This window comes from Mercenaria mercenaria, chromosome 2 (assembly GCF_021730395.1).
Source record: "Mercenaria mercenaria strain notata chromosome 2, MADL_Memer_1, whole genome shotgun sequence".
Classification (NCBI taxonomy): Eukaryota; Metazoa; Mollusca; class Bivalvia; order Venerida; family Veneridae; genus Mercenaria; species Mercenaria mercenaria.
In genome coordinates, this window is record NC_069362.1 from 6,143,399 (window position 1) to 6,158,985 (window position 15,587).

Below are 15,587 nucleotides of genomic sequence, written 5' to 3' on the forward strand. Positions count from 1 at the left end.
CAGTGCACCTCATCGCATCCGCTGCAGAATTCCCACACCCAGCCCAACCCAGAGCCCTCAAAACAGATATATAGTCAAAAGATCAGGAGGCAGTGCTAGAGAAACGATGAGTATTTTTTATATAAGTTTGTACTTCTAAAAACATAGATTTGTTCTCCTCAATAGTAAGTGAATCAATTCCGTGAAGCAATTTGTGAGTACTAAGAGGATGAAATCTTCGAGTATTGATAAATAACAATCGACGAGCATCAGCATAATGGCTACATTTAAAAAAGAAATGTTCCGCATCTTCAATACCATGTCCACAAGAGCAATCGGGATAGTCTCGTAAATGGTTATAAAATAAATCATTGTTTAAGTTGCTGCATCGGTTTCTAATAAGAGTTTGAACTACATTATAGGATCGTTCTCCTATTAGATAAAAAGACGGAACAATTGGAGATTTAAATTTACTCTTCAATTTGCTCTTAAAAGATGTAAGTGTGTTAGCATTGCGTGTCGGGAGGTCAAGGTTATTCCATAGTTTTACTGAATCGGGTATAACTGATTTTGAGTAAATTTCGAGACGTCTAGGCAATGTTACAAAATTAGTGTTGTTTCTAAGTTCATAGTTGTTAGAATTGTGAACTGTTGAAGGAAAAATATCTATAAGGTAATCTGGAAGCAGTCCGTTATTTCCTTTATAAGCTAATATTAATTTCTGCATAATTCTACGGTCTGCAAGAGAAACCCAGCCAACTTCAGTTAATAAATTTTTAATGGAAACGGAACGAGTCAAACCAGTAACAATGCGAGCTGCTTCGTATTGAAGTTTTTCTATAGTGTCCTTTTCATATTGAGTACAGCTATCCCATACAACTGAAGCATACGCGAGTAGAGGTCTTAGATACGATAAATAAATGCTGTTAAGAGTAGACCTTTTAACTTTGAATTTTAACATTCTCATCGAGCCGAGTACTTTTGAAGCTGAGGAAGTGATATTGTTTATATGGGTGTGCCAAGAGCCATCATGACTTATTGTAAGACCTAGATGTTTGTGATCGTCAACGAAGTTTAGAGGGGTATTATCAAAGGTTAACGAAGGTTGAGCTATATCTCTAAAGGAGAAAAACATGACTTCAGTTTTAGAAGGATTGAATTTTACAAGCCATACAGGTTGCTTTCTTCTCGTCTAAAGATGTACAGATCTGGTTATATATATCTACAAGTTGGTATACAGTGGAGTGTCCAGGAAGAAATCATGACTGTTTTTTATATATAAGATTATTGGTGTTTAGATGATTGTACAAATACTTAAAAATCACTCGTTCCATTACTTTACCTACGCAACTGATCAAAGAAATTGGTCTGTAGTTAGAAGGTAAAGATTTTTCTCCTTTCTTATAAAGCGGCATTACATGAGCAATGTTCCATGAAGACGGGTAAAAAATAAAACTAAATATAATATATTTGAAAAGGAAACACCCTGGACGTTATTTCTGAGAACTTCAAGATATATATCAAAATACAGCTTGACAGAGATCAACAAGTGTTTAAGATAACAGTTAAGTGTTGCATATTAGGAAATACCTGAAATTATGCATGGGTAAATCACAAAGCAAAGACGACAATAATTTCAAATTTATTTCAAGCTTATTTAATACCCCGGTCACACATACGGTGCGGATAGCTACGTCTAGCCACGGATAGAAACGTAGTAATCCGTATCGATCCGTACCTGAGCCGTACCTCAAAGTAGTAATCCGTATCAATCCCTACCAGCACTTGGTCAAAACGTATTCAAGACTTGCCCCAAATTTGCACGTTTCTCCAACTTTTGAACATGCACAAAAGTTTTAGCGATCCGTAGCCGTTTAAGCGTGACTTTAGTCCAACTTTGTTGAAACATATTCATCCGTAGTTAAACGTATTAAACGTAATTATCCGTACTGAAACATACCTTGCCGTAGTTTGACATGCTGTCAAAGATTATCGTAATGAAAACGCTGGAAACACGTGGCCTATTGATATGAAACTTACCGATCCGTTACTAACCTTAATGCGAACGTAGTCATGCGTTTTGATCCGCAGCTGAACGTAGTTATCCGAGGCTGTCCGTACTTAAGCTTAGTTCAACGTAGTTCACCGCAGACCCGTCCACACGCTGGGCAATTTGCCAGGCGCAGTAAAACGTAGTTCAACGTAGTACGCCGTACCTATCGGTACTATTTGCGTCCTGTATCTTTTTGTTCCCCGTTTCTCACCAGTTTTCCCGTACTAAGACGTACTGCTCCGTACTTATCCGTGCCCGTCCCCCCACAGACCAATTCCATCCGCACCGTACCTCAACGCACGGACATATCCGTATGTGTGACTGTAGCTTTAAGCGTAACAACAACAGTAAACAGGGCGCTAAAGGTGCAATTGACATCTATAGTAACGAATATAGTACCTAAAGATAGGACGGAGAAAGCGGCAAACTCACAAGAAAAGTGCGCAAGATAAAGAAAACACTACACATCGTAAGACTAATTTGGCAAACGCTTTGATAGAAACGGTACAGGTGTTCGAAATTTGTTGATATAAAAACCTACATTGAGTTCATTTACAACTGTATTAGCCCTGATTATGGTTCCAAACATAGATATAAACATTGTATTATGAAATATGACTAAAATTCACTTCAATTTGTTTCATTAGATAGGGAACATTTATAGCATGTGTCATCGCCACCAACGAGTTTACCAACTGTCGAAAACACCCTTTATGGTCTATTTGTAACTGCACAGCCAGAGCAAAAACTGCTGTAAGAAAGGTAAAAAGTTACCGACATATACATCAGATACATGTAGCTATTTAAATCAAGGTAAAGATCACCAATGACCAGCCGCAATCCAATATATAGTCCCCTTGCATATTTAAAGAATTGTACGTAACGAACATATGAGCACAAACTACATATTATCAAACAAAGTAAAACAACTAGACACATAACAAATACAGCAGAATCGCCGCGTTGGATCTGTCAATTTTGGCAATATTGCAGGCGTATCCGCACTCACATTTTGTCTGAAATTTGAAATACATTTAGACACATAGATCTACTCTACATTGTAAATGTCATGAAGAAATTTTGATAAAATACATGGAAGCCATATTTTAATTTTAGTTAATTTACGACCACATTCTATTTTTTGAATGTCACCAGAACACGAAGACGTATTGAATTTTTTAAACCAAGAAGTTTGATTTCAACGCAATAACATATAATAAAGGCATTAGAAGACAAAAATTGCGTTCCATATATAAAGGCTTAGCACAAAGCATGCTTGATTTCATTACAGTCGAGTAATAACATCTTTTAACCTTTCATAATTTTACAGAACATACAAAAGGAAGAAGTCCATGACTCGCAATATATGGAAAATATAAAAAACATACTATCATATAAAAAGACGTGTCTTCATATAACTATTGAATTTTAAATACGATATTAAAATTGTATAACTTATTTCCGTAGCCTTCGACAGTTGCATCATTGTTGACAAAGAATATTCGTAATTATATCTAATAATTTCGCTGACGGCCTAAACACTGTTGCTGTGTTCTAAAGGAATCCCATTGAATCGGGGTCTTTAAATTACTGGTATACAGTTGACAAAAACGTCACCAAAACATTGCTGATGGGAATTGGTGTAGGCACAATTAACATATTTATGGCAAAAAACAGACTTTACATAAAGCCATTTTTCGTTTCTTGATTCAGCCAGCGAAGCAGATAATATGAACTGCCAATGTCATTATTCCAATGACACGTCCCATACAGTTTCAAAAGCTGCTATATGCTATCAAGATGCTATCCCACTTGATGAGAAGAACGTAATAACCGCCTTTTGCAGCAGTTATTAAAATCATATCCATACACTTAACCATTATGCCCTTTTCACAAAATTTGCATATGTATGTGTTAGGTAGCGGATATATTCAGTGGCACATTCGTAACAAAACACAAACTGCTCCTGAAAAAGAAACCTAAATAAAATTAATCTTTTTATATGGTAATACCATTTTTGAAATGAATTTAAAGATATCATTGATGACACAGTCTACCCGTTATAAAAAAACTATGCTCAGGGGAGCCAAAAACTGGACTTCTTTTACAGGCGGTCTTTATTTACAAATGAAAAAAAAAAGCTGCATAAATATTCAAGAAATGAAACGTAAATCATTTCAATTCAGTCTCTTTCCGAAGTAGGTGAATGACAGAGTGTGTCTGTATATTTTGAATTAGTATGATCTCCATAAAGTTTTATAACGTCTTTAAAAGTATTAAATACCCTGACAAAACGGAAATAGGAGGAGAAATTATTTAAAAAAATCTTGACTTGGATTGATTGGCCATGTGTAATTTCTTTGAAGAAAGGTGTTTGTATGATTTTGTTTGAAAATGATTTCCTTTAAATCAAAGAATTGGAAATTTCAGACAGGACAAAATGCGTTTACAAGTGTACAATATTAAAAAACATATAAAACTACCTGTAAATGATAAAATAGCATCATATACTGCCTTTGAAGGATAAAATTTAGCCAGGCAGATATTCACAAATTACCCTTCATGACTTTTTTGCCGACGCTAGCAGAAAATAGTTCAAATGTTAAAAGGAAGAAGTATTTTACATATTTAACCCCTCATCAGTTACAGAAATTATAGCAATGTCCCTCGTTTTCGGGTCGGAAATAGCATACCAGGGATATTGATGCGTTACTTTTTCGGTTGACTGCTACAATGTAACAGTTAGAAGATTTAAATCCGCTTCGTTTGTACATTTTTCCGAAGATCTGTGGCAGTTTCTGGCCAAAGTCACACATACAATTTAATGCAGAAGGTAAAACATATTGTACATTTATAAGCAAGTCATGATAATGTTACTGAATAATAAAGTATATGCTATTTTTGCATAAATGATCACAAACCTTGTTAGGTATTGCCAGGGATCTTCTCGTTTTGATTTGCTTTACCACATTTGGTATGCTGACCTCACCGTCAATGTCCAGTTTCTGTAGTATTACTGCAACGGCACACAAGATACCACACCTAATTGCACCAGTTCTGTTAAACATATTGGATGCAGTTAGCGTTGCTATATAACTGATTTTATTAAAGATTAATCAGAAAAGTAAACCACTGCGTCTCTCATCTCAAGCAAAAGGTAAGAAGTACCCACGACAAAAGTAATTTTTGAAAAGTAATTCTAGACCACTCATGAAAACAGATCTGTATTACTTTTCATAGAATCGTTTTACCTCAAACATAGATTCTAGGTATTTACTATCTTATAAACTGTATCTGAACTTGTGTTACGATTACGCATTTCTTTTAAAATATATCCTGTTGATATCTTTCTATTACAGTATACTGTGGCTCGATTTAATTTACAATGTTTTTCTCTGGTTGTGTTTGGTATACTCCTTTTTATTTTATTGTGGATAGATTTTTACAGTACTAGCCTGCAGTGAACCAACACGCTGTTGTCTTCAGTAAGTTTGGATTCTACATCTTTTATAAAGTCGTTGAAACGTGTAGGACTCTTTGGAACGCTGCTGTTATCATTCCAGCCTCTATATCTGTAGAGATGAAGTTCACGATTCTCAGCAGGGGTCTGTAAAGCAGAGACTATACATAGTTTAAATTATTGCTTAAATAAAATAAGCTGATATTTTTAATATGCAATTGTTGTAATGTGCAAACACTTGAATTTAACGATCATATTTCAAAATACTGTCTCAAACGTGAAACTTTTCAGAATAAATTTAAAAAATAGAGTTCAATGTTTTCTAATAGGATAGATACAAATCATATCAATATAGACGTTCAGGTTGCAGTGAAAACATGCTTTTATCTTTCAAGAGTGTACATAACTACAAGATAAACAGTACAGAAAGAATAAATATTATCAGATACATACACAACTCTTGTGCGATAATATCATTTTACAACTTGAAAATTGTTCACTTGTTTGTAAAGCCAAGACTGATACGCTAAAGCTACCAACTTGTATACTTCCGCCGTCTTCGGGCAAATATCTTCCGCATGTCTGAATACAATAAATAATATTTCATCTATAAATCATTCTATTAAACTATATTTGCATTTTACAGTAATAATAATAATAATAACTATAATAATAAAAAAAAAAAATAATATGAGAAAGAAGATAATTAAGTAATTATAATTATTATCTACAATAATATTAGCAATAATCAGTGATAAAAGTCTTATTTGCCAATTTATGCGATACATAAAACATTGTTGTTAGAGTCGTATAACAGCCATATAATCAATATACAGTACAACCTCTCCAGAGCGACCGTCTCTTAAGCAAAAACCGCTCTATAACAATATCATCAAAATTTCCCTAAGCTGAAATATACTATTAAATTTAACTCTCTAGAACAGCAACCTCTACATAACAGTCAATATTTGTATCTCCCAAAGGGTGTTGCTCTACAGAGGTTTTTCTGTATAGCTTCCTACAGACAATTCCTGAACTGTCATTTGAAAATTAGTATTACAACAGCAAACTTCGCCTTTTTGGGCTTTGCCGCTCATTTCGTGGTTTTTGGGCTATGCCGGTGTTTTCAAATATCTAAGGACAGAAAACCACATCTCCAGTGAACCCTTCATACAATGGAATGGCCGGTGACTATATTTTATAAGCGGTAGGAGTGTGTCTTGGTAGACTAATCTCTATACAAGGAAGATGTAAATCTTTGCAAGAGAAATTTTACTAAACACTTAAAAATTGAATGTTTCTATACGAAAACTTTATAAATAATAAAGAAAGTTTGACAGTTATGAATCACAGTAATACAAAGTATTAGTTTCTAGGCTTGAGCATGGGGAAAAGTATTGAACTATTTGAGAGAAATATTTTTAGAGTATAAACATGATAAAGTTTACAAATATCAATTTATTTTCTTCAAAATGATAGTATGATAAAATAAAACACGATTCAATGGTATGAATGTCATGCTTAAATTGTTTGGCTTCTGCAATTTAAAACATTCTCTCTAATATCATATAGGTTGCATGAAATTGGTACATTTCCGTCTTCTTGTGATGTAATTGATTACATATACAGACATCATTTACAGTGTTTTTGGAGCATTTTAATAATAGGAACACTATAAATTGTCCAAATGTTTAAAAATATTGACATATAATGCTTACTTATCTTACAGTATGTCACAGATAAGAGTGTGTTTTTGTAAATAGTTGAATAGGATTTTCATTCCTTTTACTTTCTTACTAAAGCATTGTTTACTTTATTTTCGTTGTACAATAACTGAAATGCTTACAGTACCCACCATAAAAGAACTGTCCTATTTTGTTATTCAAGCCAGAAATAAACTGACTCTTCCTCATTTTGAAATATTTTTAGTGGATTGTCAAGAAAGAATATCTTAATTCTAAATCAACATGCTTTTGACGGCTTTGATACATAGCACCAAATTCTATTGTTTATATTGTATGTTATATATTTGACTACATTTTAGAAAAAACAACATGTTAATAAAACCTTAACCAGACCTGATCTTGTGAATTGTCCATATCTACGATGACGCTACAGTTCTCCTGAACAATTAAAGTCAGGAAATATTCCAGCGTTGTTGGCAATGGTGTCTGCGCAACGATGTATCGGTTTCTTGCTTTTAGACCCTTTCACGGCAATAACAAGAAATAACACTTTAGTTTGAAATGCAGATAAAAATATAAATGAATTATAAGAAAGATAATTTGTAACATAGTAGCATTGCTTAACAATAACATTGTATTTAAAGTCATTACTATGAACAGATTCATATAAAACATACTATTATATTAGGGTATTCAACCTTTTTTGAACTTGTAAAATCTAAATAATTCTACTGTTCATACCAATACAAGGATAGCTCAAACATTAACATTTCCTCGAACGTGTCTTCAAAATCGAAAGAAATGACCAAAATTTGAATAAAATCTCTGTGCATTCTCACCAAACAATGACTTTTTTCAAAGACAAAATCACTGTTTAGGATATATTATTTCTTAATTAAACAGTCTTTACGCAATGTTCATTTGGTTCTTACGAAAGCGCTACAAGATGATATTTACACGAAACACTAAAAGATATAAGAGTACCGCCTATTGAATATCAAAACCGAACTATCCTTAGAACCGGAAAGACTAGCTGCGTCAGCTGCGATCGAAATATTAGGATACATATACGAGCAAGTATGATGTGATTTTCGTTTGTGTCTTTGTCTGTAATACACTGAACATACGTATATGCCTAAAATATTCATAAACAAATATACCATATTCATTTCTTACGTTTATGTATACAGCATTAATGTAGTCTGAGGATCCAGGTATAATGTTCATATAAAGTCTTGGTCGGTTCTCATCACCTGTGTACACAAAGAATTCGTGACCACTTTATATTGTAATTTATTTTATACACTTGATTATTGTAATGAAAACATGATTACTGAATCAAAAATATATAAGGAAATTAAATGTGAAGTACACACACTTAACTTAATCATGTTTGTTGTGCGAACTACTTTATGTTTGACACGAGTCTTTATCTAATGTCGTATATAACGTAAACTCTTGAAATTTCTACAAGACTTTTTCTTTTTCTTTTTAATAAAGCATCTTAATACATCTTATTTACAAACTACCTATTTTCGAATAAAATCTTTAGCTATAACATCAATGGTAAATAATGCAGTGGTTATGTATTCATAGGAAAAACAGACTGTTTCTCCGAAATAAAATTTCCAACGTTTGATTAGTGCGACCTACCTGGTATGTCAGCCCCTTCACGATTCTGTTGTGACATCATCTCATTCCTGGCAACAGCATCCATTTCCATCTTCGATTTCTGGTCATTCATTTTCTGCATGTTCTGTTCATGTAATTGTTATCTTAATAATTTAGTACAGGGTTCTCTCTTACGACATTAGAGACGTTAATTGCCAAAACCCTACGTAGTATTTTAGTTGCACGTAGAAAGGAAAGCTAAGGTTCCCTATACATTGCACAAATTATAATTTAATGTGACCCAAAAATGTATGAAAAAAATGCGGACATCAGAAAACACTTACCAAAATGCAAAGAGTTTCTTTCTATGAAAAGGCTTTAAAGGCATAAAGACGTGTCCTTTCCTTTTAAACTCGAGATAAAAATGTATTAGATAAGGAGTAGTCAGTAACGCAGTGGTTACCAGGTGAGACTAGGATGATAGCGATCCAGGTTCAATTTAAGGTTGTAACTAATATTTTTATATGTGTTTCGTTCTGGGAGATAACTTAAATTAGAATTGATTCAGACAAAATCGACGTCGACTTAATGTATGAAACGCTAATATATATGACAGTTCTGTTGTGGGTTCCGCTTAAAATATGTTGTTCCATTCATTCCAGGTGGGGACTTTTGTTGATAATAATCTTCCATATTGATCATTCATAATTAAAGGTAAACTATCAATTGTGAAAATGGTACGAGCTAATGTCATTACTTCGTAAATGCTGCCGATATCTTCGATGGATGAACAGTCCATTAAGTCTTTCAAACGATCCTCTGGAATCGGTTTGCAATCAACAAAAAGGGCATAAGCCACTGCATCATGAATGTACTGGTACTGTTCCTGAGAAGAAAGAAAGCTCGTAATTGTTATAATGTTTTGAGATCATCTTTTAATATATGCAGGTTCAAAAGATACAGATAAAAGACATTTTTCAGTAATGCACTGTGTTACTTTTCCTTTTTATATGCTCATTCAGTACCACACCAGTATTCGGCACAGAACATTTCTAAAGGCATATATTTTCACGTACGAGGGCTGTTCAAGTATAACGTAGACCCTTTTCTCTAGTTTTTATATACTTTAGTGAAGCAAAACAAGAAATACACTATCACGAGTCGCAATCTTGCTACTAACTGCACTGTGACTTTGACGTGATTATTATCATACAGCCAGGAGTATCGGCGCCTCGAAAACAGTCACTTACAAGAACCCGTTGCACGGTGATTCTACTTCAACGACCTTTACTACGTCGCGACATCATCGAAATGTATCCATTAAGTTTGCATTAATCTATACTAATGAATTTCTTTTATTAAGTTTTATAAACAATAACTACGTCATAATTAATTGTAAGATTAGAATTCTGAAAACAGAATGAACACATTGCAAGCATTTTTGAGAGGATGCGCACCGTGAATAGTTGGTTTTTTATGCAGGGCGCCTTGACGAGTTGCTGTTATTTGGCGTATGAATCACAAGAATATGAATCAAAAAGACATAAGAGCACTTTTCAGTCGCAACATCTTTTCCATGATGAATTAGTAAGACTAAATGAAGAGAACAAACTCAAGAACATTATTTCGGATAAAAGGCCTGGAATTCTGTTAACCCTTACTCTGCTAAATTTCTATAATGAACTTTTCCATCTTTCAATTTGGACAGTACCATTAACTGTTAAAAGGGTTGCATTCCAAAAAGATACTGACTGAAGGCGAACAGAGCAGGTCATGATCAGACTGTGCGGATGTGCAGGCTGATTATGATCTGCACTGGTCACAAAGGCAGAATCAATCGTGTCCAGCATGGTTAGGGTTAAAACCTAACTTCGGAAACATATCTGTGAAAAGGCACTAAACATTCACTTAAACCTATGATGTTCTCTCCCCGAAAACATCTTTACAAGAACCACTTCAGTAAGTTTCTCCAATCATTACAAAACAACTGGTCCCAGTCTACACTGTATGTGCACTGTAGCACTTACATGAACTACATATGGAATAGGCTATAACCATCCCCCGAAGTAAACTGGTTTACACCCATAAATAGTAAAACACGTTCTTGAAATGTGCAGTGAACAACCTAACATGCATGTGACATGTATAAATTATCACCTTATGAAATTACAAAAGCAAGGAAATCCTCGTTAATAACACAGAATATTTTACATAATAATTGAGAGGCATAGACAGAATAGAATTTCAAAGAAAGTTTGGTATCTGTAAACTGGAAGTAACAAGAAAAACATTTTAGTTTAGATAAAACTCAGCTCACAACGTCTAGGAAGGTCAGATAAATGCGGTGCAAACTGCCATGTGTTTAAATGTCGAATATTGACTTTTAAATAGAAATTAGTGTATTGTACCTAAATAACAGTATACTGGAAACGTGGAATATTAAATTCCAAATGCTTATTGTTATGTGCTTGTTCAAATTAAGAGCTGAATAATATATCTGTCCTTTGAATAGTCTTTGGTACTTATTATATAACTCTTTTAAAACATTTTTCTGTACATTTAAGAGGAAACAGTGACAGTCTCATGTTCACATAACCTCAAAAACATGACACTGTTTCAAACCAGAATGACAATCAGATATATTGCCAGAGAACTGAGTTCCATGAATCAGTTTAAGATGTACAAGTCAACTCAAAAGATTGAAGAATTTGAAATTACACGATCTCATTTAGCAATACTAATATACATAAAATATTTGACATTAGCATTTAGCATTTATAATATAACATTTTGAAAGTAATATATTTTATTAAATAATGGCAAAAGTACTTTAGCATTCATGAAACAGATTTGCAGTTGATTTCTATGTTATATCAAGAGTGCAAGGATGCTTGGTTAAACAAATTTATTCGAACAGATGTCAACAGAAATTTACAATGCACTTTCCCAAATCTTTAAACAAAGGTCTTGAGCTCTTCTAGAGCTGACTACATTTTTGCTGATTTAAAATGATGTTATTTGATTTGTGCATTTGTAAACATGATAAATAATATATAAAACTATTTAAAAGTTGTGCAACCCGGCACAGTAGATAGTAATTTCAGTATTGATTTTTTTTTCACAGACAAGACATGTAAACTTGGTAGTATGAATATAGCTTTGTTCACAGTAAAATTTCCGAAGGTGTTAATAAGCCTAAATCACATAAACGAAGAAACAATATAGAAATCGGTTAAACATACCACTGTCTGAACCATGTTGACCCTTTGCTCTCTAAGATTTCGAACACAACTGAAAATTTCCACGCCATTCTCGTGCTGCCCTTGTTCAATCAAAATGTCTAACGCAATATATGTTCCTGTCCGACCCACTCCAGCACTACAAGTTTTACTACAGAATGCATATAAATTCATACTTTTTGTGATACATTTTGTAGTACCAATATAAATGAAAATGATCTGATTATGAAAATAATCAAAGCAAACCTACTATTTGTTTTCTTCACTGCGTTTAGTTCTACAAAAGGGTGTTCTTATAGACTTTTTGTTTATTTGAACAAGCTCTTCGTCGGTGCTAGCGTCTATATTTTTGTTACTTGTCAGGGTTTTTGGCAAAAATGATGAAACGCTTTCTCATCTGCACACATTAGAAATAAAAAATGGCTGACTTTGTGTATTTACCTGCAGTGTACAAGTGTTGGTCCGCTAAGGTTAGACTGCGAGCGCAAAACCTTTTGTCTCAAATCAATGATGCTGCTAAGATCTGATGGAACACCCTTGTCTGGCCAAACCATGTAATGGAAATGATGCACAGCTCTGACTGAAGATTTGTTAAATAAATTTATTGAATGTATAAGAATGACAAAATGAACAACTTACAAGAATGTACGGTAGTGAAAACATATTCAAACAAGAGGAGAGCAACGCTCGACCATTCAACAGTTTTGTCAATTGAATGAAAACAAAAGTAGAAAAATGGGAATAATGTTTTTTTTAAATCGCAAAACAGTATTATATGTTATGGAATCTGTACAAAGCAGGCCAGTTTATCACACTGGATTGTGGACAAGAATGTGAAGTACAAATCTATTTCCATCACTGAGTACAGAAATACCAGCTATTTCTAAGTTGAAAAGGGGGCGTGATTTTGTAAAAAATACAAATTAAAGTTATGGAACCTGTGTAATGCATGTCAGATCACAGTAAACAAGTGTGTGAAGTTTCAATCCATTTCCATCAGTGGGTACTGAGATACCAATATACATACAAATACTAAATTACCAATTGCTACATCGAGAAAGTGGCACAATTTTGTAAAAAAGCAAGATAGAATTATGAAACCCGTGCAATATACAAATGTAAATTAGTTTATCACAGTAAAAACTATATTAAGTTTCAACCAATGTCCACATGTAGTTACGTAAATACCAGCTTACATATAAACTCATAACCAAACCGGGACGATAACGCCGATGCCGACACCAATACAAACAGTACATATTCTTCAAATAAATGAGCTGAAAATGAATTGCGTATTCAAACACAACCCGATTGGTTGAAAGAAGACTGGAAACGAAACAGAGTCTGCTATCATTTAACTAAATAGAAATTTATGCGTCAGTATAATCTTTTTCTACGTTTTATTAAACTGTAAAAGCACATATTTTCGCGAGGTCAAAATTTAGCGAATTTGAAACTTCGAGTATGTTTGCGACGTTTAATATTCACGAAATCGTAAAAATGGTATCCTGCTTGTTTCTGCGTTTTAATATGTAGAATACGTGCGTGAATGGTTGCCTATAGGCATGTGTGTTTTAACTGTTAAATGTGCACCGATCCATGCTACTAGTACCGATTGCTGTAAATTGTATGGATGTTTTAACAATTTATCGATTACCTGTAAACATTGACGGTTTTATACCTATAACAAATATCATAATGATTGTAAAATCACGGCTTTAGATGTAATCTATGTCCCGGGGCGTAAATGTCAATATTTGTTTTCTTAAACACACTGCAAACATATAGGATAAGCAGTGACACTGGTTTGTTTGTGTAAGCGTTTAATAATTGCGGCATTGAATTAAAATAAAAATAAATCAGTAGTGTATAATATGCTCATTATGTATTTGGTGACTTTTAGACCAGCGTGAGTATAATAAAACAAAATGTTCCTATGTTCCGTTCTGGTTCATTCTATTCGTCTTAAAATTATATTATCCTATAGTACTTACGGAAAAAAAACCCAGACATAACGGATTTTTGTAAATAAGGTCGTTTCCATTTAATATATTGAGAAAATTATGTGTAATAACGATATTAAATGGTGAATATCTTCGCGAGGTTAATTATAATATAATATATATAAAAAATCTGTTTTTACAATAATAACCGCATTTGGATAAGCAAGTATGATACCTTGCAGATATTGGTCATTGGTTGGCCTTAAAGAAGGAAGTTTTCTGTATATTAATCATTTTTATACGAGTGTCCGTAGGGTATTGCTGACTTCCTACACTCCTAATATAACACGTGGGAAATATTTTCGTGACAATGAAATGTAAATTCTACTTGAGCGCTACTTACTACAACAAGAACCTCTTAACATATTATATGATCATCTTTCATCACACTTCCCTTTAATATTTGTAAACGATCAAGATTTTTTTTAATTAAAGAAAGCAACAAAGTAAACATTTAAACCCGAAGAAATAGCAAAAAGTAATTGTTGAATAGTAATTTTCAAGCAGCTATTGAAAAAGTGTACCTTTTTCAGCTCAAACTTCCGCAATGTATAATCAACAAAGATGTCTTCTTGCAAACAAGTCACTATAATGTCACCGTAAATTTCATTGCTGTCATTGCGAGGCCAGTACATATCACACTTTGGACCCTGGATAAAAATGAATATTTTCAGTCATAAAAGAATAAGAACATCGACTCTAAAAAGTTCAAAGTAAATTGATAAATCAGCTGTATGTTAACATCAACACATACAAAATAACAAAACGTACCTAAAGCAATTCTTTCACAATCCTCTTTATAGACCTAACTTAATTATTTCATATTACAACTTGGACTTGGACTGCAACTAATTAATTGGTACATGTTACAAAATGTGTTTTTCTGCAGTCAGCTATGCTATGATTATATTGACGTTAAGCACTTGCCCCCGCTTCTACAAGATTAGTAAGCATGACGATGTTCTCGATATTCTCTTGCCAAACCATATGCCAAAACGTTTTAAACTCTTCCGTTGTTTTCGCTGTTGGCCCTGGAAAAAATCAAGGCTAGAGATATATAACCAATCAATTGATTTGATTTGATCTCTGTAAGATATATACAAAAGAGAAAAATTATAGGTAAAACTTAAGGAATCATTGAACAATATTAAGCTTAAACAAAAAATCAAAAACATTTAAAAGGTCACAGGTCAGTAAATTTGATAACGTACATTGTATAAGGCCAGATGTTATGGAAATTCAATATACAGAAACGTTTTACATTACACTCACATGTCATTTTTTGCATTGACGTCTCACATAATACATGTACAATATATAACAATCTGAGACTTTTAGATACATACTAGTAACTGAACATAAGTGCACTCACCCAAAGCTGCTATGTAAGCCTTTTGCCGACTGTATCCCTAAAATGACATTTTAGTATATAAGTGATGAAAACATGAAAATACTTGAAAGGAACGTACATAGTTACCATATGAACATGGAATTCATATACACATTCAAAACGAAATGTAATGAAAATTCTATAATCATCATAGGACTTTTTCTAAC

General features: G+C 33.3%; 1 protein-coding gene across 1 annotated transcript; it reads right to left on the reverse strand.

The window, feature by feature from the left end:
• Window positions 1-1,194: 1,194 nt before the first annotated feature.
• LOC123563090 (receptor-type tyrosine-protein phosphatase kappa-like) lies at window positions 1,195-15,541 on the reverse strand. Its single transcript, XM_053528877.1, has 13 exons — window positions 15,403-15,541; window positions 14,958-15,061; window positions 14,555-14,680; window positions 12,469-12,617; window positions 12,031-12,166; window positions 9,546-9,674; window positions 8,831-8,933; window positions 8,354-8,430; window positions 7,571-7,699; window positions 5,946-6,074; window positions 5,488-5,639; window positions 4,954-5,089; window positions 1,195-3,998 (listed from the first exon to the last, which is right to left on the reverse strand). Exons 2-13 carry the CDS (start codon window positions 15,015-15,017, stop codon window positions 3,912-3,914), a joined length of 1,413 nt encoding a protein of 470 aa, XP_053384852.1. The 5' UTR covers window positions 15,018-15,061; window positions 15,403-15,541; the 3' UTR covers window positions 1,195-3,911.
• Window positions 15,542-15,587: the final 46 nt, after the last annotated feature.